The 23787-nt window shown below is 41.7% G+C and overlaps 1 protein-coding gene and 2 pseudogenes across 1 annotated transcript in view; all 3 read right to left on the bottom strand.

Annotated features, from left to right (window-relative positions):
• Positions 1–23787, bottom strand: part of ADAMTS20 (ADAM metallopeptidase with thrombospondin type 1 motif 20) — a 176996-nt gene that overhangs the window by 6599 nt on the left and 146610 nt on the right. Inside the window, exons 31-36 of the mRNA XM_075551858.1 lie at positions 20167–20367; positions 19318–19447; positions 19013–19107; positions 18830–18924; positions 18063–18196; positions 10314–10405 (exon numbers count right to left, since the gene is read on the bottom strand). Of these exons, the coding sequence (XP_075407973.1) occupies positions 10314–10405; positions 18063–18196; positions 18830–18924; positions 19013–19107; positions 19318–19447; positions 20167–20367 (747 nt within the window). The remainder of the gene's footprint in view (positions 1–10313; positions 10406–18062; positions 18197–18829; positions 18925–19012; positions 19108–19317; positions 19448–20166; positions 20368–23787) is intronic.
• Positions 1851–10254, bottom strand: LOC142450565 (synaptogyrin-1 pseudogene; annotated as a pseudogene).
• Positions 14644–15564, bottom strand: LOC142450564 (SET domain-containing protein 9 pseudogene; annotated as a pseudogene).

Raw genomic sequence — 23787 nt, 5'->3', positions numbered from 1 at the left:
AGCCTGGCCAGTCCATCCTCCCACAAACTCTTGGGAGGCATGTACCCCTTAATGCTCCTTTGGAGAATTGAAGGGGTCTTGGGCTAGATTTGGAGGGTCCCTGAGGGGTGTCAAGTGGAAGGTTTTCATTACATCGGGGAAGCCTGGGCCCCCCAAGAGTCTTTGGAGGCCCAGAATCACCAGGGGAAATGGAATGGTGACCTGATACTGGCTTCTGGGAAGGGGCCTTTCAATGGTGACACCCAACCCAGAGCTGGGCAGGGGCACACAGGCAAGGAGGTCTGGGATTGAAGGAGACTTGCCTCCTGAGCCCCCAGCTCTGCACAGTGACCTTGGGCCAGTCTCTGCCCATGCCCCCAGTCTCCACCATCGTTAAGGACCCTTTTGTGGTACCCAGGTTTCCCATGCCTCCTCTTGTACTTGGTGGGGATGGGACGCAGACTGCAGGGTGAGGATGCAGTGGGCCCTTTTTCCAGGAAAGGCTTGGGAGCAGGGAAGAGGCAGAGAGGGCAGCGGGAAGGGCAAGGAGACAGGCTACAGGCTCTGAGCATGAGGCTCAGGGGACATGTCCTCAGTTAACCTTCCAGAAGACCAGTCAGGTGTGCTGGGCCCCATCCAAACCTTGTCCGTCTCCACGTGGCTGGTCCCTGCCAGTGACTAGCCAGGGTGGGAGCCAGGTGTAGGGTGAAGTATCTAGGTGGTTCCCTGTTGGTACTTCCTCACTCCTGGCAAGGAGGCAAGGAGTTACCCTTTTCTAGTCTTGACATGGCGGTGCAAGAGGCCCTGTAATAAACACGCAGGGACTGGATGAATCTAATGGGCACCCTGCCCTCTGGCCCCATGACAGGGGAGCATCCGGGGAAGCCTTCAGGGGACCTGATCTGTACACGGCTAGCTAGTCGGGCACCTGTGGGAGACACCAGTGCAGCCCCTCCTCCTGAGCTTCCTCTGACCCATAGCCCTAGGTTAGCACTCCTCGTGCCCAGCCCCCGACAAGGAGACACTGCTGTTTTTCCAAGGCCACCAAGGGGGTGAGGTGGGGTGGGGTGGAATCTGAGTAGTTTCCATGGGATAGGAGGACAAAGAGCGACCCACAGGGAAACAGGCAGATGGGTGGGGGCCTCTCAGCTCACTACCTCTCGAGGGAGGTCAAGGGCAAGAGGGGCTGCTGGGGAGTCTGTGGGGCCTTGCATGTCATGGAGCCAGTATCTTATGGAGCTCCCAAGAGGAGCCTCCCTGGCTGAGTGGCTGGGGGAGACCGGTGCCCTACAGTGTGATCCCTGGGCTCAGCTCCACAATCCCGCTGGCTGCCTGAGTGACCCTGGCCTCCCCAATCCTCCGTTTCTTCCCTATCACAGAGTGGAGAAGCTCCCCCACCCCCGCAGCTCTCCTCGGGTTATTGTGAGAATCCAGGGGGCTGTGCCCAGTGGGGTTTGCATTCATCCCGAGGCCAAAAGTCAAACCAAACCTTCCCAGCATCCTGTTCTGATCTTAGGGGGTGTCTAAACCCTCTCCCCTTCCCGCTATGGGTCACTTGTGTCTCCTTCCCCACCTGGGCCCGACACACAGGAGGTGCTCAGGAATGCACGGTGGCGCCATGAACGAGCACACCAGTACGCCTTGCCGCCCCCCAGGCCCCAGCTGGGCACAGGCCCCTTCACACACAGGTGTACACACACACAGACAGGCCTCTCTGCCTTGCTGCCCCTGCCCCACCTGGGACTAGGTGGCACAGCTGAGGCTGACATGGAACTGGGCAGGGGGGCCTGGGAGGGAGCAGGGGGCTAGGTGTAGAGGGATGGACACGGGTGTGGGGAGCAGGGCAGGAAGGGGCAGGTGGCCACTGTGGCTCAGTAGCCCTCAGACTGGTAGTCCTGGGGCTCTGGGTCGAAGATGCTGGCAGGCTGCTAGTAGGTTCCACCCATGCCTGCGGGGTCCAGCCTGGCACTGGGCTCCACTTAGGGGGCATAAGGCACGCTGGAGTGCTGGCTGGGGTCCATGTAGTCCTGGGAGAAGAGGGCCGAGCCAGCACCAATCTGGTACCGCTGGAAGGCCAGCACAGCCTGGCCCGCCCAGGTGAAGATGGAGAAGATGGAGAAGGTGATGGCTGCCCGGGCCGAGTCCATACTTTCCTTCAGGGGGTTGTCCTCGGGCTTGGAGACCTGCCACTGGTTGGCCAGGTAGCAGAAGCCCAAAAACCAGAGAAAGGCCCAGAAGACCAAGGCGACGATGTCAGACAGATCGGCCTTCTTGCGATCCTTAACGCTGCTGACCTGGGGGTTAGGACATGTCCAGGACCAGGTAGAGCACGCAGGTGAGGAAGGTCAGCACGCCCACTGTCACCCCATAGCTGCAGACACTGAGGTTGCGATTGTAGGTGCAGAACTCCTCGGCCTTGGAGACGCTGTTGAGGTAGCCCTCGTTCACTATGGAGCCGAACACCACAATGGAGAAGACCCAAGACACGACTCGCAGGAGGATGTGCAGCTGCCAGATCAGGGTGTGGGGGACGAAGGCACCTCCCGCTTTGCCCCCTCGTATTCACCCGCTTCCATCGTGGCTTCACCGTGCGGCGCCTCCTGCTCAGCCAATTTTCTTACTTTTTTATTGATGAGTAGTATTCTATCTTATGTATGACCTTTGTGGATTCATCTGCTGAAGGGTAATGAATTGGCCTAGCATTTATAGAGTTTGGAATTTTTATTAGACTGCATTAAATGTATAGATTACTTGCATAATAAATATTTTAAATTTATAAAATATAATAAAGAGCATTCTCCTCAAAATAAAATTGACCTGAATGATAGGAATGGAGAAGAGTTCTCAGAATATTCATTTGCTCATGGAATATGACTAAAAATAAGAAGAAACAACTGCAAATATACATTACAAATTATATGTGGAATGTATGAAGCATGAATTTAGAGGAACCAAAAATCATAAAATACAGAATGAATAAAGATAGATGTCTAGGCATTTATGTATTAAAATAGATTGATATCAGCCACTTTGCATCAGACAACGCAATGGTTCACTATCAAGGGAATGACAACTTCAAGAGAAATGGCATCATTATAAAAAAGCCTGTCAAGATCTATTGGGAAGTACAGTTCTGTCTGGGAGAGGATAGCTATACAGTGGAAACACTAAAAAGCTAATACAACTGCTACATTGGCTTCCCGAGAAGCAAAACTGGTGACATGAAAACTTTTACCAATTTTTTCCAGTCTGTTAATGATCAAGATTCATTGTAATTGCTGACAATTGAATAGGAAAGTTGAAAACAAAGAGGAGGAGTAAGTTGGAAAATAAGGCTTTGGGAAGTGATAGAATTAAATCTGGATATGGCATGATAGAATTGGGCAAGACCAACAACTTCTTCCTTGCAAATCCTTTTTTTTTTTCTTTCATTAATGTGAACAACAAATACACAAACTAACCACAACAAGATATCAAATTGTCTGCATTGTGGGCAGAGACTATGGAAAAGCTCAATATCATTAGTCAAGACAAGGCCAGGAGCTGACTGCAAAACAGATGATCAATTGCTCATATGCCAGTTCAGGTTGAAGTAAAAGTAAATTGCAAGTACTAAAGAGCTAAAATACAACCTTGAGTATAGTCCATCTGAATTTAGAGACCATTATAAAAACATATTTGATATACTGAAGACTAATGGCTGAAGTCTAGGCATAGTATGTGGTACATCAAGAATGCTATAAACTAAAAGAATAAAAAGTCATTAATAAGACAGAAAATAAAGAAAAGACTATGGCAGATGCCAGAAGAAACTTTGAAACTTGTTCTTGAACATAAAATATTTATGGTAAATAGAAGAAAATGATAAAGTAAAGGAACTGAACAGACAATGTCAAAAGGCAGCCGGAAAAGATAAAGCATTAAAATGGAATGTGCAAAACCCTGCCCCTAGAAAATCAAAGAAGATGGGAAGCATATCTCAAGTCAAAAGAACTGAAGGAAAATGTCAAGCCTCATGTTGTAATATCAAGGGTTTTTTTGGACAAAACAGTGAATGTTGCAAGACATATAAAAATAAGATGGAAGTGAGTGGAGCACATCCTGGCCCACCGGGCCCTGAGGTCGATGACCCCAATTAGATCAGCCAGTCCACACAGAGGACCACATGGCCAGCCTCACTATGAGACATGCCATCCCTCACTGACCCATGTCCCTGGAGGCGACAGCACTGGAGACACAGTGTGGGAATTGCACCCGACCTGATCCCACCACACCGAGGCAAAGCACTGGGGGAGTACAGCGGAACAGCAAGGGATGGAGCGGCAAGGTCCCCAGGGAATGCTGAAAGTGGACTTTGGGGCCAGTGCGGGGTGCCCCAACAGACTGGACTGGAAAACCCTCCTAAGGGCCAACAAATGATCCTTGAACTAATTACAAGCTTTTCTTTCTTTTTGTGTTTTGTTTTGTTCTTTGTCAGTGATTTGCTGATGTTTTGTTGTATATTGTGACTTGGTTTTGCTCTGTCTTGTTTTTGTGCATGTTATTATCTCCGCAGGTCTGTCTAAATAAGATAGGCTGGATGAACAATCTGGAGGAAAATCAACAGGACCGACAGTTCCGGGGGGACATGGGATAGGGGAAGGTAGAGGGAAAAAATGTGGTGTTAACAAACCCAGGGACAAGGGAAGGAACAACAAGTGACCCAAATTGGTGGTGAGGTGGGTGTGGCAGGCCTAGTAGGGCATGATCAAGGGTAATGTAACTAAGAGGTATAGCTGAAACCCAGGTGGGGACAGAGCATGATAGTGAGACAGGAGGAAAGTCAAGGGAAATAGAGGAAAGAGCTGGGAGGCAAAGGGCATTTATAGAGGTCTAGATAAAGACATGTACATAGGCAAAGATATTTATACATGAGGATGGGGAAATAGATCTATGTGCCTATATTTATAGGTTTAGTATTAAGGTGGCAGAAGGACATTGGGCCTCCACTCAAGTACTCCCTCAATGCAAGAATACTTTCTTCTATGAAATTGGCATTTGATGATGCTCACCCTGCCAACACAACCGCTGAAGCCAAAGTGGGTGAACAAGCAAATGTGGTGAAGAAAACTGATGGTGCCTGGTTATCAAAAGAGATAGTGTATGGGGTCTTAAAGGCTTGAAGGTAAACAAGCGGCCATCTAGCTCAGAAGCAACAAAGCCCACATGGAAGAAGCACACCAGCCTGTGTGATCATGAGGTGTCAAAGGGATCAGGTATAAGGCATCATCAGAACAAAAAAATCTTACCAGAGTGAATGAAGGGGGAAGTGCAGAGTGGAGATCCAAAGCCCATTTGTCGGCCATTGGAGATCCCCTTGCAGAGGGGTCAAGGGGAGGAGATGAGTCAGTTAGGGTGCGATGTATCACCGAAGAAGAAAACAGCTTTCCTCCAGTTTCTAAATGCTTCCTCCTCCCCAACTATCATGATCTGAATTCTACCTTGCAAGTCTGGCTAGAGCAGAGGTTGTACACTGCTGCAGATAGGAGCTGGAGGCACAGGGAATCCAGGGCGGGTGATACCTCCAGGAATAGGGGTGTGAGGGGCGATACTGGGAGGGTAGTGGGTGAGTGGGTTATAAAGAGGGAACCGATTACAAGGATCTACATGTGAACTCCTCCCTGGGGGATGGACAACAGAAAAGGAGATGAAGGGAGACGCCGGACAGGGCAAGATATGACAAAATAATAATTTATAAATTGTCAAGGGCTCATGAGGGAGTGGGGAGAGGGGAGGGATGGGAAGAAAAGAGGACCTGATGCAAAGGGCTTAAGTGGAGAGCAAATGCTTTGAAAATGATTAGGGCAAAGAATGTACAGATGTGCTTTATACAAATGATGTATATATGGATTATGATAAGAGTTGTATAAGGCCCTAATAAAATGTTTAAAAAATAAGATGGAAGTAATAGACAGACTTACTCTACCAAAAAGAATTAGTTAACATTCAACCATTACAAAAGGTAAAATATCAACAATTAATGGTAATGAAGAAAGAAGTCAAAGATGTACTGAAGGTATTAGTAAATATACAACTCCAAGAATTGATGGGCTATCAAGTGAAATTTTTCTCAAAACATGTAATACTGGGAGCAAGTAGTCAGTAGTCTTTGCCAATAAAATATGCAGGACTCTGCCTGGGGAAAATGGAAGAAATTCATATTTCTGCTCATTCCCACAAAAGTGATATAATATAACGTGTAAATTATCACAGAGTAACATTAAAGTTATATGCAAATAAGGTTTTCCTGAAGATAATTCAAACAGGGTTGCAGCAGTGCATTGACAAGAAACTGCCAGAAAGCCAAGTTGGACTCAGAAGAGGACATGAGACCAAAGATATCACTACGGATGTCAGAAGGAACTTGGCTGAAACAGAGAAAGCCATAAAGATGGTTACTGGCATTTTCTGGACTAAAGAAATTTATTCAATTATATGGATCATTAAAAAAAATAAAACTATGGCCAAAAGCCAATCTGTACATCCCCTTACAGAAGGGTTGTGGGGAGAAGACGGGACTGTCAGGGTGCAGCATAGCACCAGTGAAACATACAACTTTCCTCTGATTCTTTAATGCTTCTTCCCCCACCCCCACTATCATGATACCAATTCTACCTTACAAATCTGGCTAGACCAGAACATGCACATGGGTACAGATAAGAGCTGGAAACACAGGGAATGTAGGACAGATAAACTCCTCTGTACCAATATTGAGAGTAGCCATACCAGGAGGGGAAGGGGAAGATGGAGGGAGAAAGGGGGAACTGATCACAATGACCTACCTATAACCCCCTCTCAGGGGCATGGATAACAGACAAAGTGGTAAAGGGAGACATAGGACAGTTTAAGACATGACAAATTAATAATAATTTATAAATTATCAAGGGTTCATGAGGAAGGGAGGGAGGGGGAAAATGAGGAGCTGATACCAAGGGCTCAAGTAGAAAAAAAGTGCCTTGAAAATGATGATGGCAACATAAACAAATGTGCTTGACATAATGTGTGTATGTATGGATTGTGATGAGTTGTACAAATTCCCAATAAAATTATTTAAAATAAATAAACTTGAATTTTAAAATAAAGATATTTTGTACTAAAAACACAAAATATATTGGAAAATAAAACTATGAATAACATTGCAAAGAAAAGGAATTTCAGACCACTTAATTGTGCTCATTCAGTATCTGTCTACAGACCTTATTCAAACAGAGCAAGGAACTAATACATTGCTTAACACCACGAAAGATATGTAGTAGATTTGTCTCTTTTCATCATACTTAGTCACTCTGTATGCTAAGCAAATAACCAGGAAAGATGGCCTTTGTGAAGAACATAACATGAGGATTGGCAGGAGACTCATAAACAACCTGTGATGTGCAGATTACATAACCTTGTTTGCTGACAACAAAGAGAAGCTGAACCTACAGGTGAAAGGTTAAGACATTCAGTGTGGCAACACCACAATGTAAAAGAAACAAAAATCTTCACAAGGGGACAATTAGACAATATTATTTTTAAAATCATTTTATTGGGGCACTTACGGACATTATAACAATCCATAAATCAATTATATCCAGTCATCATCATTTTCAAAACATTTTCTTTTACTTGAGCCCTTTGATATCAGCTCCTCCTTATTTCCTCCCTCCCCACCCTAGACAATATTGTAATGAATGGAGGAAGATCAAAATAGTTGAGGACATCATTTTAGTTGAGCCCATGGTCAACACATGTGGAAACAGCAGTCAAGAAATCAAACAACTTATTTCATTGAGAAAATCTGCACAAGATTCCTTTCAGCTATTAAAGTTCAATGACGTCATTTTGAACATTGTGGTGTGCCTAACCCAAACCAAGCTATTTTCAGGGAACGTATGGGCATGTGAGAACTGGACAATGTATAAGAAAGGCAACGGAAGAATAGAGGTGTTTGGATTATGGTATTGATGAGCTTTGGGAGTATCGTAGGATGCCAGAAGAGCAAACAAACTCTCTTGGAAGAAGAATGCCCTTTAGAAGAAAGGATGTGGGATTTGGGCTCACGTGCTTTGGAGATCCTACTTGGTAAAACAGCAGATCCGAAATCTTTGAGGGATGAGTACAGTGACTTCAACAATGGGCTCACATAAAATCATTGGAAGGATGGCACAAGACAGGGCAGTGTTTCCTTATGTTGCACATAGAGCAGCGGTTCTCAACCTGTGGGTTGTGACCCCTTTGGGGAGTCGAATGACCCATTCACAGAGGTCATCCGATTCATAACAGTAGCAAAATTACAGTTATGAAATAGCAATGAGGAACTGTCTGAAAGGGTCATGGCATGAGGAAGGTTGATTCAGAATCACTAACAGAATCACCATGAGCTTGAGTTCACTTGATGGCATCTAACAACAATAATAACCAATTTCTTTTATTCATAGTACCTTCTTTATCTTCGCATATGGCATGGTTTCCCCCTGGTTAGAGACTCCTCTCCTCACACCTGCTCAATTTATATGCTGAGCAAATCATCAGAGAAGTTGGTTTCAATGAAGAAAGAATGTGGCATCAAGATTGGAGGAAGACTTATTAACAACCTGTAAAGTGCAGATGATACAAGCTTGCCTGCTGAAAGTGAGGAGGAATCGAAGCTTTTGCTAATGAAGATCAAAGATCTTCCTTATGGATTATGACCCAATGTAAAGAAGACACAAATGCTCACAATTGGACCAATATGGCGCATCATGTCAAGGATTTGGTTTTGCTTGGATTCACAAACACTGCTCCTGGAAACATCAGTCAAGGCATCAAAAGGAGGGTTGCATTGGGTAAATCTGCCACACAAGACCTCTTTAGAGTATTGAAATTTAAAGGACGTTACTTTGAGGAATAGGATTGACCCTAATTGACCCAAGCCGGCATTTTCCATTGCTCACTGTGCATACAAAAGTTGGACACTAAATAAGGAAGACCAAAGAAGAATCGACACATTTGAATTGTGGTGTAGGAGAAGACTATTGAAAGTACCATGGACCACTAAAAGGACTTCTAAAAGTGTGTCTTGGAAGCAGTACAGCCAGAGTGCTCCTTAGAGGTAAGGATGGCAAGATTTCATCTTACGTACTTTGGATATGTCAGAAGAGACCAGTCCCTGGAGAAGAATATCATGCGTGGCCAAGAGGAGGGGCAGTGAAAAGAGGAAGGCCATGGGCAAGATGGCTTGACCCGGTGGTTGGAACAATGGGCTCAGGTATGGGAACAATTAGGATGACGGTGAAGACCATGCAGTGTTTTGTCCTGATGTGCATAGGGTCACTGTGTGTCCTATCCAACTCCATAGCACCTAACAACGACACTCTAGCAGATAGGAACTCTGTGGGCACAGCCGTTTGTGTTGGCCTGCTGCCCACGAGGTTGTCACTTCAAACACACTGGCCACTTTGCAGGATAAAGATGAATCTGTCTGTTCCAGTAATGATGCAGTCTTAGAAACCCTTAAGGAGCAAGTCTACTGTGCCATAAAGGCTCATGATGAGTCTGAATCATGTGGATGGAAATGGGTTGGGTTAGCAGAAGCACATCTTCTGCATTTCCTGTTGAAAGCAGTGAATGGGAGTTCCAAAGAGCGATCTCTGGCAAACCATGAACTATGTCCGTTCATATAGTTAGCAATGTGTTATTATCTATCTCCGTGAACTAAAGTATCTAAGTTTTCTTTACTCATCTAGCTTATATTTTACCCTTTTATCAGAAATGTCCTTTCCTTCGACTTTATAAAGTCCCTTGTCAAAAGTGAGATCAATTTGCTTCTAGGAAGCAAACTCTACTGGTAATCAGAGATGGCACCACAAGTGCGACAAAGAACTCTGAAAATATAGAATACAAATCCAATAAAGAAACAGCAAGGTCCTATTTCACAAATGCCAAAAATAATCTGGGAATGTTATAGACCCATGTTAGCGGAAGTGGATAGACGTTACATGCTTTTGATCCACTGCTTTACCTTCTGCTGCAGAGGTGCTGATTTTGGTGGACTAAGTGCAGATATTAAAATTATAGTGCCTCATTGGTGGAGAAGTAGGCCATGAACAAATTAAACCTCCTGCTTTTTTAATCCTCTCCAATAACTGCAAAGATGGCCATCATGAATTTTCTCCAATATGTATTTGTAACCTTTAAAATAAAGTGCAGAGACAGCTTTTCGTTTTCTGTTTACTTACATGCTGTTGTTGCTTTTGCAGTGTTCTGCCCAAGCATGTGAATGGAAAGGAGTGTTCATTGTTTTTTTTCTACTGAGGGGAAAATCAAGCAAATACCTGGGGACATCTGGCAGCACTATAGCAGTCTCCGGCGGTGGCAAACGGAACTGCCTTGCCCAAAACCGTCTTGGCAAAAAGGAAGTCCGTAGCTAGAGAAGAATAATGGAAACTTGTTAGCCTCTAGCTTGTATTGCTATCATCATTGAAACATTTTATCGTCTTCATATTAATTTCTTATGTATATTCATTTTTCATTCAAATTGAAAAATAAAAATTGTCACAAAATTATTTATCACAGGCTTTCAATAAATCCATTCTCTCTAATACAAAAATTTTCATCTCATATTTGCCTTATGTAATGACTGGTATGTCTGTAATTAGTTGAGAAGATTTAAAAGTGAAATAATTGTTGTATCTCATTTTGTTTTGTTTTATTTTCTAAAAAGGCAAAATCACTGAAAAAAAAGTTTATTACAATATTTTAAAATGTTAAAGCTGAAGGGGAGGGAGGGGAAAAATTGAGGAGCTGATACCAAGGGCTCAAGGAGAAAGCAAATGTTTGAGAATGAGGATGGCAACAAATGTACAAATGTGCTTGACACAATCGATGGATGTATAGATTGTGATAAGAGTTGTATCAGCCCCCAATAAAATAATCTTTAAAAAATGTTAAAGCCAAGGAATGCATGAGTGCTTAAGATAGTTACTACATCAATTCATTAAGACTATTCAAAAACACAGAGCTAGAAAGTTTGTTGATATATTTTATTTCTCATATTGCTATTATTAGATTGTGACTCTTTTCTCTTTTATTTTTGCTAAAAGTATTAGCAGAATTTTATTATTATCTATTGTGTTGGAGATTCAATATAAAATAGTCAAAGTAAAATCATGGAGTCAAGCACAGTTAATTTTTTTAGACTTCTAATATTTATGCATGCTCAAATCACTTAAACAATAACTTCTTGAGGTGGCATGGTTTCAAATAGTTTCACTTTCCAAGAGAATTGAAAAATTACTGCATGTTTCATGATGATGCTGGCCTCCGTGGAGGCCATCTCCTAATACAGCATTCAGGTAAATGTCTATCACAGACCCAAGGACATCCATGTTCGGCAGTGTGTGAAAATTGAAATCATATGCAGTAGAAAAGTGTACACTACGGGATTCAGAAAATACTACAAATCTGACTTTTGTTGGGGAGCTTGTGATTAACTATTCATCAGCACCCCACTGCCCTGGATGGCACTTCAGAGCTGGTCGAGGGCACAGCAGAGACGTCATTTTCAGATAATCCATTGTGAATATCCATCCCCTCCCAAAGCACAGGGACCTGAAGATATATAAAACTCTGGGGTCAGAGTTCATTGCCAGGATGATCCGCAAGCATGTCTAACTTAAAGCTAAAATCATTAGCATTTTTATGGACACTTCCATTAAAGTCCACTTATATTTAGACCAAATTGCACTACATTTTATTCCTTGGTGGTACCAAGATGCTTCATGCTTTTCCATTATTTCATCCCTGTTTCTCCCTGTTTACAAGATTCATTTTCCCTGACAAACATATATTCAAATTCTTATAAAATTCTGCTTTCCTAGAACCACAGAGACAGGGTCAATTCCCAAAACCATTGCCCTGAAATAATCTTCAAAATGTAAACCAAAAATATCCCCTGAAGTCTTATTTAAACCCTAGTTTGACTTAATTAGGAAAGAATGCCTGCTTTGGGCAGTGTGATTTTAAAAAGAAATTTCTGTATAGGGTCAAATTAGGAACAGCAACTCCAAACATTGAGAAGAAATTTGGGGGCTGTGACCTCATGTTATTAATGAAGAAGAGGCAGAGTACCAGTGCATACCCTGAACAATGGAACTGAGATCATTGGAGTGTCCATTTGGAAACTCTTGAATTTTAGTGTATATTTTGCCTGTACACTTTCAACAACAATAAGAAAAATATTTTTTTATTTCATTCTCCCCATTGTTTGTTCATCCTTCATTTGTTTCAGCTTACTCTTCAGAAAGTTGTTTCTATAAGGTTCTTAAAGAATGTGAAAAATTTTATTCAAAAAGAATTTAATTAAATTGAGTGCATTGGGAACTATTATATGTTTTGGGGACACAATAGTGTTTGGTTTAGTATTAGTATTGAGTTGATGGAACCTGAGCCCTACTAGAGAGACACAAGTGACAATGACTGCAGTATGTGAGAAGTGATGGTGGCTGTGAGAGGAAGTAAAGTGAGGAAGACAGTGAATAAGAGTTTAGGGTTAGAGAGTCATCCAGATATCATGAATAAGAAAATTAACTTAAGCAGAGACCCAAAGGAAGTGAATGGGCAAACCACTGGAATAATTGTGGGGAAAGAGCTCTAGACACATAGAAGAGTTCAGTGCAGATACTTAAGGTTGGGACACGCTGGGTGTCTGCCAACAACAAAGAGGCCATTGTGTTCGCAGCAGAGTGTGCAGGAGACGGAGCCATAGCGGATGAGATCAGAGGCGGGGGTTAGGAAAGGACGGCAAGCTTTATTGACCATGAAAAGACTCTAGAATTCTTTGAATGTCAAACATTTGAAGAGTTTTTAACAGAAAATTGCTCAGGAGACATGTCATTGCTTATGTTTTTCAAGATCAGCTTAGAATTTCTGTTGTAAAGAGAACATAGGTTGTGAGAGAGAACAAACAATGGAGAAATATTAAAAGAGGAATACCAGTGAGCAGATATAATAATCCAAATGAAAAATGATGTGGACTGGGATCGAGGTGGTAGCAAATGAGGTAGTGGGAAACTATGATTCGGTATTTGTTTTGGAGACTAATGTGATAGAATTTGATGCTGTATTGCTTGTAGGGGTGAGAAAAAGCATGGGGGAGGGAATAGATGATGCTAAATTGTAGCCAGAGTGACTGGAATGAAGTGTGCTGCCATTTGTCAAAATGAGACTTGGGATAAAGAAACAGATTCTACAGCAATCCTGTTTGGAAGTCCTGTCAGGACACACTGAGCTTGCCCGCAGGACCCCTGCATGGACGGGGAGATAAGCGTTAGACCACTGGCCACAGGTCAGTGGTTTACAAATACTGTCCACTCCAAGGGAGATGATAAGGTGGTCTTCTCCCATCAATGTTAACATAGCCTCAAAAACCCTACATTCGGTCCTAGGAGACAGAACTGACTTGATAGCACTAGTTTATAAGATCCCTGAGCACTGGAGTAGACAGCACACAAAAATAACATTCGATATCCACGTGGATCTGCTGGATAGGCTGTGGAAATTCAGGGTACCAGCTCCAAATGGATGTAGCTAGTCGGATCTGTCATTTAATACATAACACTTGAAATATATAAAATAAATTAAATCTCCGATGGAATCATTGAATCATGAACACTTCAATATTTAATGTGGTGAAAGATTAAAAGAAACATGCAAGGTTGACAAAGGTCAAAAGAAGAGCGTGGCAGCCACAAAATCAGGAAATGTGCTAATCTGGAGAGTAAATCTTGCAGTGGGTCAAGAAGGTTTCAGAAAGTTCTGTGAATGCTATGAATGAGTGAGATTAGTCTGAATTCAGGAGAGTATCCAAGAGGAGAAACTGGAGAAGGGGAGTTGTTAATAACTTAAGACTTTTAATAAAAGAAAACAGAAATGCAACATTGTCAAAATAAAAGAGGCTCAAAGACATTTCTTTCTAATTAAGATAAGAGAAATTAGAGAATTAAAAAAAATAACCAGGGTACAAATGATTTACCAGAAAAGAAAACAATGTTCTAAAAGAGAAAGAGGAAATTGCTGAAACTATTATGTCCGTGAGAAAGGTAAAGGCAACAAGGCCAGAACACAGTAAGAGGAGGGTTTGCCTTACATGGAAGCGTGGGCAGGTCAGGACACCCTACAAGAGAAGCAACATGTATGATAGAAGATGGGTGGTTGAGGTAGATAGTGAGTGTGGTCATGGAAAATTGTGGAAATTCTCTTCCTTTAAAACGTTTTTTCTTCTTCTTTTGAACTTTATTGTGTAAGAACAAAGTGTTTCCAGGAGTTGGTGTTTATCAACGGGGCTGATGTTGCTGGATTCACTAACATCATATAAACCACACAGAAAATAAGTAAAAGAATTGAAATGGTAAGGTTAGGCAGTAGGCAGTAATTTAAACAGTTAGTGTGTATTTAAGTGAAAACTAATTAAAAAGGAACTGCACTGCAAATTTGGAATTGCAATGAAGCAAATGACTTTTATCATGGAACAGACACAAATATCAATAAAAGCATTAAACACCCCTACTCTAATTAGATCTCAAAACAACTGTTTTACAGATGGAACTCAGAGAAATGACTGATAGAAATACTTAAAATTAATAACCCCATACCTGAATAAAAACCCTAATTTCGGATTGACAAGAGGTATCTGACAATTGTGTAGTAATTTGAAAACAGCTCTTCTTGCTTGATGTCCCTGAGAGCAACCAGGAGGGCACATCAAAGTGGGCTTTGTTTGTCGTAACTGTAGGCAAGGTTTGGAAGAGACTGCTTCAGTTCTACAGGAAAGACTGCGGCACATCAAATCCCTGGTAACAGATATTGGCTGCTCTCTCATTTGAACAATTATTAACATGCTGTCCTAGGGCCAGCGGGTTATGCAGTTCTGAAGTCAGCCATGTACTGTCACTCATTTCTAAAGGGCCAAGCCGGTCCCTTCCAGTGCAAGAGCTGTTTACCACTTTTGATATCCCTTTGTCGTTTCCATCAATGAGCACCCCATCCAGGCATCTAAAAATAAACGGATTTCCAATGGACTGGGAAAAGACCGGCTCATACTTCTGATAAACTGTACCTAGTTTTTTTTTCTTAATGAAAATTTACAGGTTCATTAACAATGAAGTATAAGAGTGGAGGTTCTAGCCACTTTAGAAATCTGAGGCTAAAGGAGAGGTTATGAGTTTGACACTAAGGTGAATGGAATACGGAAGTCCCTCTTTCCTGTCTTTTTAATGACCTCTGCTTCTTCACGTATGATGTGCTTGATGTCATCTCTCTACTCTCCAGGTATTCTACAATTAAGGTTTAATAAGCCGAATATATTATTGAGATATCCTTGATGTTCAGGTGGGATATACTCATTTTGATTCCTGTGGACTTAATTTTCTTCAACTTCAATTAGAACTTACATAGGAGCAATTGACGGTCAGTTCCACACTCAGCCTCTGGGTTAATTTTGGCTGCTGATATTGAGGTCCCCCCGTGCCTGACCCCACAGATGCAATCAATTCTATTTATGTGTATTCCATAGGAAGAAGTCCCCATGTATAGTCTTCCATTTATTTTGTTGGACAAAAGAGGTTGTTGGTCTTACAATGCTAAATTCTTCTGTATCACATACCCAAGCCTAGAGAACCAAACTCAGGCCATCGAGTTGATCCTAACTCATGAGATTGTGAGTCTTTGAGTAACCATTCATCGTATACACTTGTGTATAAGCTGAGTTTTTTCAGCACAAAAAGTGTGCTGAAAAACTGGGGTTCAGCTTATACACGGGTCAGTGGTACCCCAGCAAGGTATAACATCTCACTCCCTCACCTTCCCCCAAGTAACAGGACAAGCGCCCGTTATCTCACGGTGATTGCTATTTCTCTGCTGTTCATTCAAAGCCCCACTGACACTGAAGGACTTTGAATGTTTGTTTACTCACATCTAACCAATCAGAGCCATCCTATGACGTGGACGGCTCCAATTTGCAGAAGCACCCGTAGTGATTCACTGACTCCGGCAGCTGAACTGGTAACGATGTGTCTGTGGCTGCACTCTGTCTCTCCCCTCTGGTCTCTGTGTTAATTCACATCCTGCATCCCCCGCCCGCATGGACTCCCCCCTTCCTCCCGGTTAACATGTCCCAAAGGTGGGGGGCCATTACAATGAAAGTGCTTTTTCAAAGTCCTGTTTTTTTTATCCTTTTAGAAATGGATACTCTTGAACCAAAACAAAAATGCTGGTAATATGAGGTTGGTTTCAAAATAAAGGTTATGTCAAGAGCAGAAGAGAGCAATAACAGTATTGCAAGTAGGGAATTCTGTGTTGACGAAAAGCAAGTGAGGGAGTGGCAGAAAATGAAGGCTGACTTGGAACAGATTCCAAACGCTAAAAAAGCTCTTCGTGGTTTAACGTCTTTTTATGGGGCTCTAGAGAGTGAATTGCATAAATGGGTTATGGAGTGTTGTCAAAGTGGTTACTGTGTAACATGCATAGGAATCCGCATACGTGCTCTACAAATGGCTAAGGGACAAGTATAAAGCACCAGGCATTGAAAAATTTGCTGCACCAGTAGGATGGTGTACCAACTTCATGAATAGGTTTGGCCTACTATGTTTGAGACAAACAACAAAGATTTCCCAGAAATTTCCACAAGACCTTGAAGAAAAAATTATGTCATTTCAGTCTTTTGTTATATAACAAAGAAGGATTTATCATTATGACCTGGAAGATATTGGAAATATGGATGAGAATGCCATGACTTTTGCTCTTCTAAGCAACAGAACTGTGGCAAGTTTAGGAGAAAAAAACATTTTTCTCAAAACCACGGGAAATGAAAAAAAACCACTTTATAGTTGTTCTATCATGTTTGGCTAATGGAAATAAGCTGCATCCTGTCATTATTTTTAAAAGAAAGACCTTGCCTAAAAATCAATTTCCCACCAAGAATTACTGTGCATGCACATGTTAAAGGCTGGATGGATGAACATGGAACAAAAAAATGGCTGGAAGAAATTTGAAACCGACGACCAGGAGCAGCCTTAAATAAAAAGCCACCATTACTTGTTTGGGATATGGTCAGAGCCCACCTATCGGATGACATAAAAAAATTGGCAAAATCTAGTAAAATTACTTTAGCCGTTATTCCAGGTGGGCTTACATCTGTACTGCAGCCTCTGGATGTGGCACGAATGGATGTCATCTGGTCAAGCCCGACTAACAAAAGGAGGAAATCTCATGAAGCCTGACATAGAGTTAACAGCAAAGCGGGTTCGAGACGCATGGGAAGACATTCCAGAAGACATGGTGTGTTATGCCTTCCAGAAATGTAGTATTAGTAATGCTATGGATGGCAGTGAAGACTGCGCTTTGTATGGAAATGACAGCAGTGATGGTGATGATGGCGATCTCAGTGAGGACAGCGTCTATGATGACCTCATACCAGCTGAAGCTCTGCATTGGGAATCAGATGATGATGAGGAATCCAGTTTTGAAGGATTTTAACTCTTTACACTTTACCTTGGTTGCTGATTGAGCTCAGGGAATAGTACTCTTAAGGTATCATTGTTGATAACTTATTGTTTTTGTTGAAACTATTTTCCACTTACTGTGCTGGTTTACTAATGTTAAATGACTTGTTGTCCTTTTATATATGTTTTTATTTAAAATAAATATTTAAATACATTACCCCACTGATGTCTCAATTTTTAGTAATTTTAGTTTTATTTATTTTGATTATTGAAACTCACCAATAGCTTCTGAATTTTCTACCCTATGCTTATACTCAAGTCAATCAGTTTTTCTGGTTTCCCAGATAATAATTAGGTACCTAGGGTTATAGTCGGGTGGGCTTATATTTGAGTATGTATGGTAATCCCTTGTTGGTCATGTGGAGAGGTTGGTGTGTTGAACTACTGACTTTGACATTTGCAGCCTAATGCATAACCCATTACATGATGAGGACTCCTTGCTTGCACATATGCTGGCCCAGTATTAGGCTTGTGTACAGTACAAATGCAGGGTGTTTATTTCACAAGTCAAAAGTATGCACTTACTTTTAATTTGCATAGAAGTGAGGTCAATTCTTATTTTGCTGAAGACAGTGTATCCAGCAGCCAAGTAGTCATTCTTACATTCACAATCTTTCCTCCTGCTTCCATTAAAAGGGCATTCATATGGATTTTGTAGTCTATAATAATATCAGAATATCTTTTATATTTTTGACATTGTTATTTGATAAATAGCAAATGTTTATAAAAGACAAACTCCTGGTCTTTAATACTATAGGGTCAATAAGCAAAATGGGAAAGGACTGATACTAAATCCAAAGTGCCCAAAAAACTTAATCTGAAATTAAAGAGTTGTTTGTGGAAGAATAAGTCAGCTGTAATTCTCCTAGCTTTTACTACTGGTATTAATTAAATTTCCATGAAAATGCATACAATCAGTCTGTGAGCACATACTAACACTCAACTATTTATTGCTTAAGAATAGTATGGGTCTTAGGTCCTAACATTTTCACCTGCTTTTGAATTTTTCCCCTGTGTGAGTCATCCAACTATCATATCCACTAGTTTCAAATTCCGTTTTAAGGAATGAAAAATTATACCCAAACTGTCATCAAATCAGTTCCTACTCCAGGTGATGCTATGTGCTACAGAACAAAACCACTCCATGGATTTTCTTGTCTGTAATCTTTTTGGAAGCAGGTCACTAGAATTTTTCTTTCATGGAGCATATTAAGCAGGTTTGAACCGCCAACCTTTTGTATCACCCAAGGAACTTATAAAAATGCACATACGGTCGGGAAAAAAGCTTGTACCTAAAACCATAGACTTCAGAAAAGTTGTCTTCTTCCCCTTTGACCAATGATAGGTACTCCTCTGGATTCTCCAACTGCATGCCCACACAATAAATCTAAGAGAAAAATGCTTTTAGAAATCTAGACTAGCTTCTTCAAAAGTCAACCGTCCGTGTTAACATCAAAGAATGATTTTAATAATACCTTGATCACTCTCCCCTGAATGGTAAGGAAATATTCCCCATCCTTCTGGATGCTATTTTTCACTTGGACGTCTTTGCAACTGGTAAATGTTTCACCTTCAAGAACGAGGGAACACAACTTATCAGCACCACACAAAGGAAAAGCACAGGAGGGACCTACCTGGATCACCAGTACATCCCCTCCCTCTGAGGACTGGGACACTTCGCTTTGCAGAGAACCTGACCTCCACAAACATTTATTTCTTTTAAGTTACAGCATGATGGCTAAGGAGCACTTTTGCAGTGGCCTTGAAATCTGTTACTTACAGTCATTGCCATCACATTTCTTTTGCGAGTGTGGTTTTAAACGCTTTAAACATACATCGCTGGGCCAACCGTCTGCAGTCATACATGCCACTCTTCTCTCCATGATCCCAGCTCCACATGTCACTGAACACTGTGAATGGATTAGAAAGGGAAAGTGAACCATCTACTGGATGGCAAGGTCAGGAAACCAGCTTCTCCCCTCACATTCAGCTGTTTTGGAAGAAGGGATGATCAACCGTTCACACAAGTAGGGTAGAGGCTCAAGACCATGAAGACTGGACACATATGGGGGGGGGATACCATTTGACACGAGCCTGACCATTACTTCCCAATGACTGGCTTTTATTTTTCTTGAATTTATTTCTATTCCTTCTACTTATTTTGTGCAGTTATATCCACTGTGCATTGTAAATACTTAATAAACATTAATTAATGATGGTTAATAAGACTACTTAGAAGTTGTTCTCATTCATTTATATGATAATATTGAAGGCCAATATTTGTTTGCTGTTTATCAAGTCAATTGGGAAGAAAATACAATCCAAATAGTTTTAGTTTGTGTATATTAGATCTATTTACGTATTCAAAATAAATATTTCTTAAACACATCTTCAAAGTGAAATCCACGGTATAAGGATCTCTTAGTGACAGAAATGAGAATTATTTGTCTCCATTTACAAAAAGGATGTAGTAAGAAAGGGCAATGAGTTGTACAAATAACTGAGTAGGTAGTTTGTAGACAGCAGGGATAGAAGACGACTCTGCCGGTCAAGTTAGATGTGAAGATGAATGGGAATCCCACAGCTTGAGTGTCTCAATGAGATTTTTAATCCATTATAATATACTGACCTTGCTCCACTTTCCGACTCTCCAAGTGGCCACTTGTAAGCAACTCCTAAAATTGCATTTGTAGATCTGACGGGAAGGTAGTACAGGGCATTCTCGGTAGTCTACAGGCCAGAGTTGGTGGGTTAGGATTTTCTTAGGAGAGCGGATCTCAATACAATATGTAATCCTTTGTGCATAACTAAATCCACAGTTGTCTGCACACTAAAAGATAAAAAATTACAAGGGAGAGTAATGTGCCTTTTAGTTTAGTCACCCGACTAAATGTGTACCAGGCACTAAATATATTTTATGCTCTGCCACCCCAATAATAATCCTATTTTTATTAGCTTCATTTTATAGATGAGTAAGCAAAGGTTCAGAGACATTAGGCAACCCTCTCAGAGTTGTGACAATAAGTGGAAGGATCCAGATTCAGCCCCATTTTTCTATCTGTTAGTGCTCATGGTTTTTTCCCATAACACAGCCAAGAATACCACAACTGATTAAAAATATATCTGCTAATATGCACAGATTTGAAAAAATGAGGCACACTGGCAATTAGTTTGTTTATTATCTTTTACTATAGGTTATTAATTATGTATAAAGTAGTATACATGTAAACATATATTTATTACACACAATGCGATAAAAGGATCTAACTAAAATAGGTAAGTGATTTATTTATAAATTAAAATCCCAGTCCAAAAGATTGGCTGGTATATAGGCTTATGCTTTCACAAAAAAATCAAATATAAAGATATGGAATTTATCCTCCCACTTGAAACAACCAGATCAACTGGACCAAAAAAAAAAAAAGCAAAATCGTGTTTTTTAAGACACTGAGCATCTAGTGATGAAGAATAATGATCCTGCACTAACCTACCAAAGGGGAGGGTATTGTTTATATCTCCACAGGGAAAGAGGGACCAGACTTCAACCCAGTGTTCCAAGATGTGAATGCAACATGCCAGCATGGAGTAGGAAACCAGTGGAGAGGTCTGGGGGGCTGGCCTCAATCCCAACCACGTGGACACCTGCTCCTGCCCCCAGAAGAATTTATTTCAGAGGACAGCACTGAATCTGCAGCTCAGGGAGGGTGACATGTCTGATTAGAGCACATGGGAGCAAATGAAGGGAGAAGAAGAGAGAGTGGAGCACATCCTGGCCCACCAAGCCTTGATGAAGAGATTCCCTCTCAGAGTACCCAATCCACAGAGAAGACCATATGGTTGGCCCCACTATTAGACACGACATCCCTCACTGACCCATAGACCTACAGGGGACTACACTGGAGATACAGTGTGGGAATTCTGCCATATCTGATCCCACCACACCGAGGGAAAACACTAAGGGCGTGCAACAGAATAGCAAAGGGGAACAGAGCAACAAAGTCCCCAGTGAATACCAAAAATAGACTTTGGGGCCAGGGTTTGGTGCCCCATCAGACTCAACCGGAAAACACTCCTAAAGGCCAACAAAGAGTTCTTGAACTAACTATAAGCTTTTCTTTCTTGTAGTTGTGTTTTGTTTTTATGTCATTGGCTTGGTGTTTTTGTTTTGTTTTCTTTTGTTGCTTGGTTTTGCTGTGTCTTTTTTGTGTGCATGTTATTATCTCCATAGGTCTGTCTAAATAAAATAGGCTGGATTAACAATCTGGAGGAGAAAACAATGGATCAACAGTTCATGAGGGAAATGGGAGAGAGGGAGGTGGGGGAAAGGAAGTGGTATTAACAAAACCAGTAACAAGGGAACAACAAGTGATCCAAATCAGTGGTAAGGAGGGTGTAGGAGGCTTGGTAAGGTGTGACCAAGTGTAATGCAACTGAGAGGAATTACTGAAACCCAAATGAAGATTGAACATGATAGTGGTACAAGAGGAAGGTAAAAGGAAATAGAGGAAAGAGCTAGGAGGCAAAGGGCATATATAGAGGTCTAAATAAAGGCATGTACATATGTAAATATATTTATATATGAGGATGTGGAAATGGATCAATGTTCATATATGTATAGGTTCAGTATTAAGGTAGCAGATGCACATTGGGCCTCCACTCAAGTACTCCCTCATTGCAAGAATACTTTCTTCTATTAAACTGGCATTCCATGATGCTCACCTTACTGACACAATCACTGAAGACAAAGCGGGTGCATAAGTAAATGTGGTGAAGAAAGCTGATGGTGCCCGGCTATCAAAAGATATAGCATCTGGGGTCTTAAAGTCTTGAAGATAAACAAGCGGTCATCTGGCTCAGAAGCAATAAAGCCCACATGGAAAAAGCACACCAGCCTATGTGTTCACAAGGTGCCAAAGGGATCAGTTATCAGGCATCAAAGAAAAAAAACCATATCATTGTGTGCTCACCTCCCTTATATGATCGTTGAAGACAAATGGGTACACAAGCAAATATGGTAAAGAAAGCTGATGGTGCCCAGCTATCAAATGATAGAGCATCTGGGGCTTAAAGGCTTGAAGGTAAACAAGCAGCCATGTAGCTCAGAAGCAACAAAGCCCACATAGAAGAAGCACACCAGCCTGTGTGATCACAAGATGTCAAAGGGATCAGATATCAGGTATCATCAGAACCAAAAATCATATCATTGTGAATGAAGGGGGGAGTGTGGAGTGGAGATCCAATATCCTTCTGTAGGCACTTGGACATCTCCTTATGGAAGGGTCGCAGGGAGGGGACAAGCGACTCAGGGTGCAGTGTTGCCATGATGAAGCATACAACTTTCCTCTAGTTCCTAAATGCTTCCTCCCCACCCAGTATCATGATCCATTTCTACCTTACATATCTGGATAGAGCAGGGGATGTATACTGGTCCAGATAGGAACTAGAAACACAGGGAAACCAGGGTGGATGATCCCTTCAGGCCCAGTGATGAGGGTGGCAATGCGGCGGGTGGAGGGGGGAGGGGGGGCAGGGTAGGAGTTGAGAGGTGGAACCAATTACAAGGATCTACATATAACCTCCTCCCTGGGAGATGGACAACAGAAAAGTGGGTGAAGGGTGACGTCGGACAGTGAAAGATATGGAAATATAATAATTTATAAATTAATCAAGGGTTCATGACAGTGGAGGGAGCAGGGAGGGAGGGGAAACATGAGGAGCTGATGCCAGGGGCTTAAGTGGAGAGCAAATGTTTTGAGAATGATGAAGGCAATGAATGTACAAATGTGCTTTACACAATTGATGTATGTATGGATTGTGATAAGAGTTGCATGTGCCCCTAATAAAATTATTTAAATAATTTTTTTTAAAGAATAATGATCCTGGAGAGATGCCATCATGTTTCAGTGTACTGCCTTTCATGAGATTTTTCAAATGTCGGCATAAAGAAAATGAACTCAAGTGAGCCCAGGGGCGATCCTAAGCTAAAGAGTCAATTAGAAGATTCTCAGAAGATTAAGGAATCTGGGGTTTTCGGGAGAGGCTACAAAAGAGATTTCTGCAGAAAGGGACCCTCAAAGAATGTGCAAGAGTCCCTAATCTCCTTATATATTCAGTAGAATATTAACCAGGATATGCATGCCAGGCCATCAGCCAAGGTCAGGGGGGAAGCAACCAAAAAGGGTTAGCCATTTCTGTGTGGATGCTCCCACAGAGCCACATGTAATCCAATTTCCCTAATTAGACTACACAT

This window comes from Tenrec ecaudatus, chromosome 6 (assembly GCF_050624435.1).
Source record: "Tenrec ecaudatus isolate mTenEca1 chromosome 6, mTenEca1.hap1, whole genome shotgun sequence".
Classification (NCBI taxonomy): Eukaryota; Metazoa; Chordata; class Mammalia; order Afrosoricida; family Tenrecidae; genus Tenrec; species Tenrec ecaudatus.
Note: the sequence above shows the minus strand (reverse complement) of the source record. Positions and strands in the feature narration are given on the sequence as shown.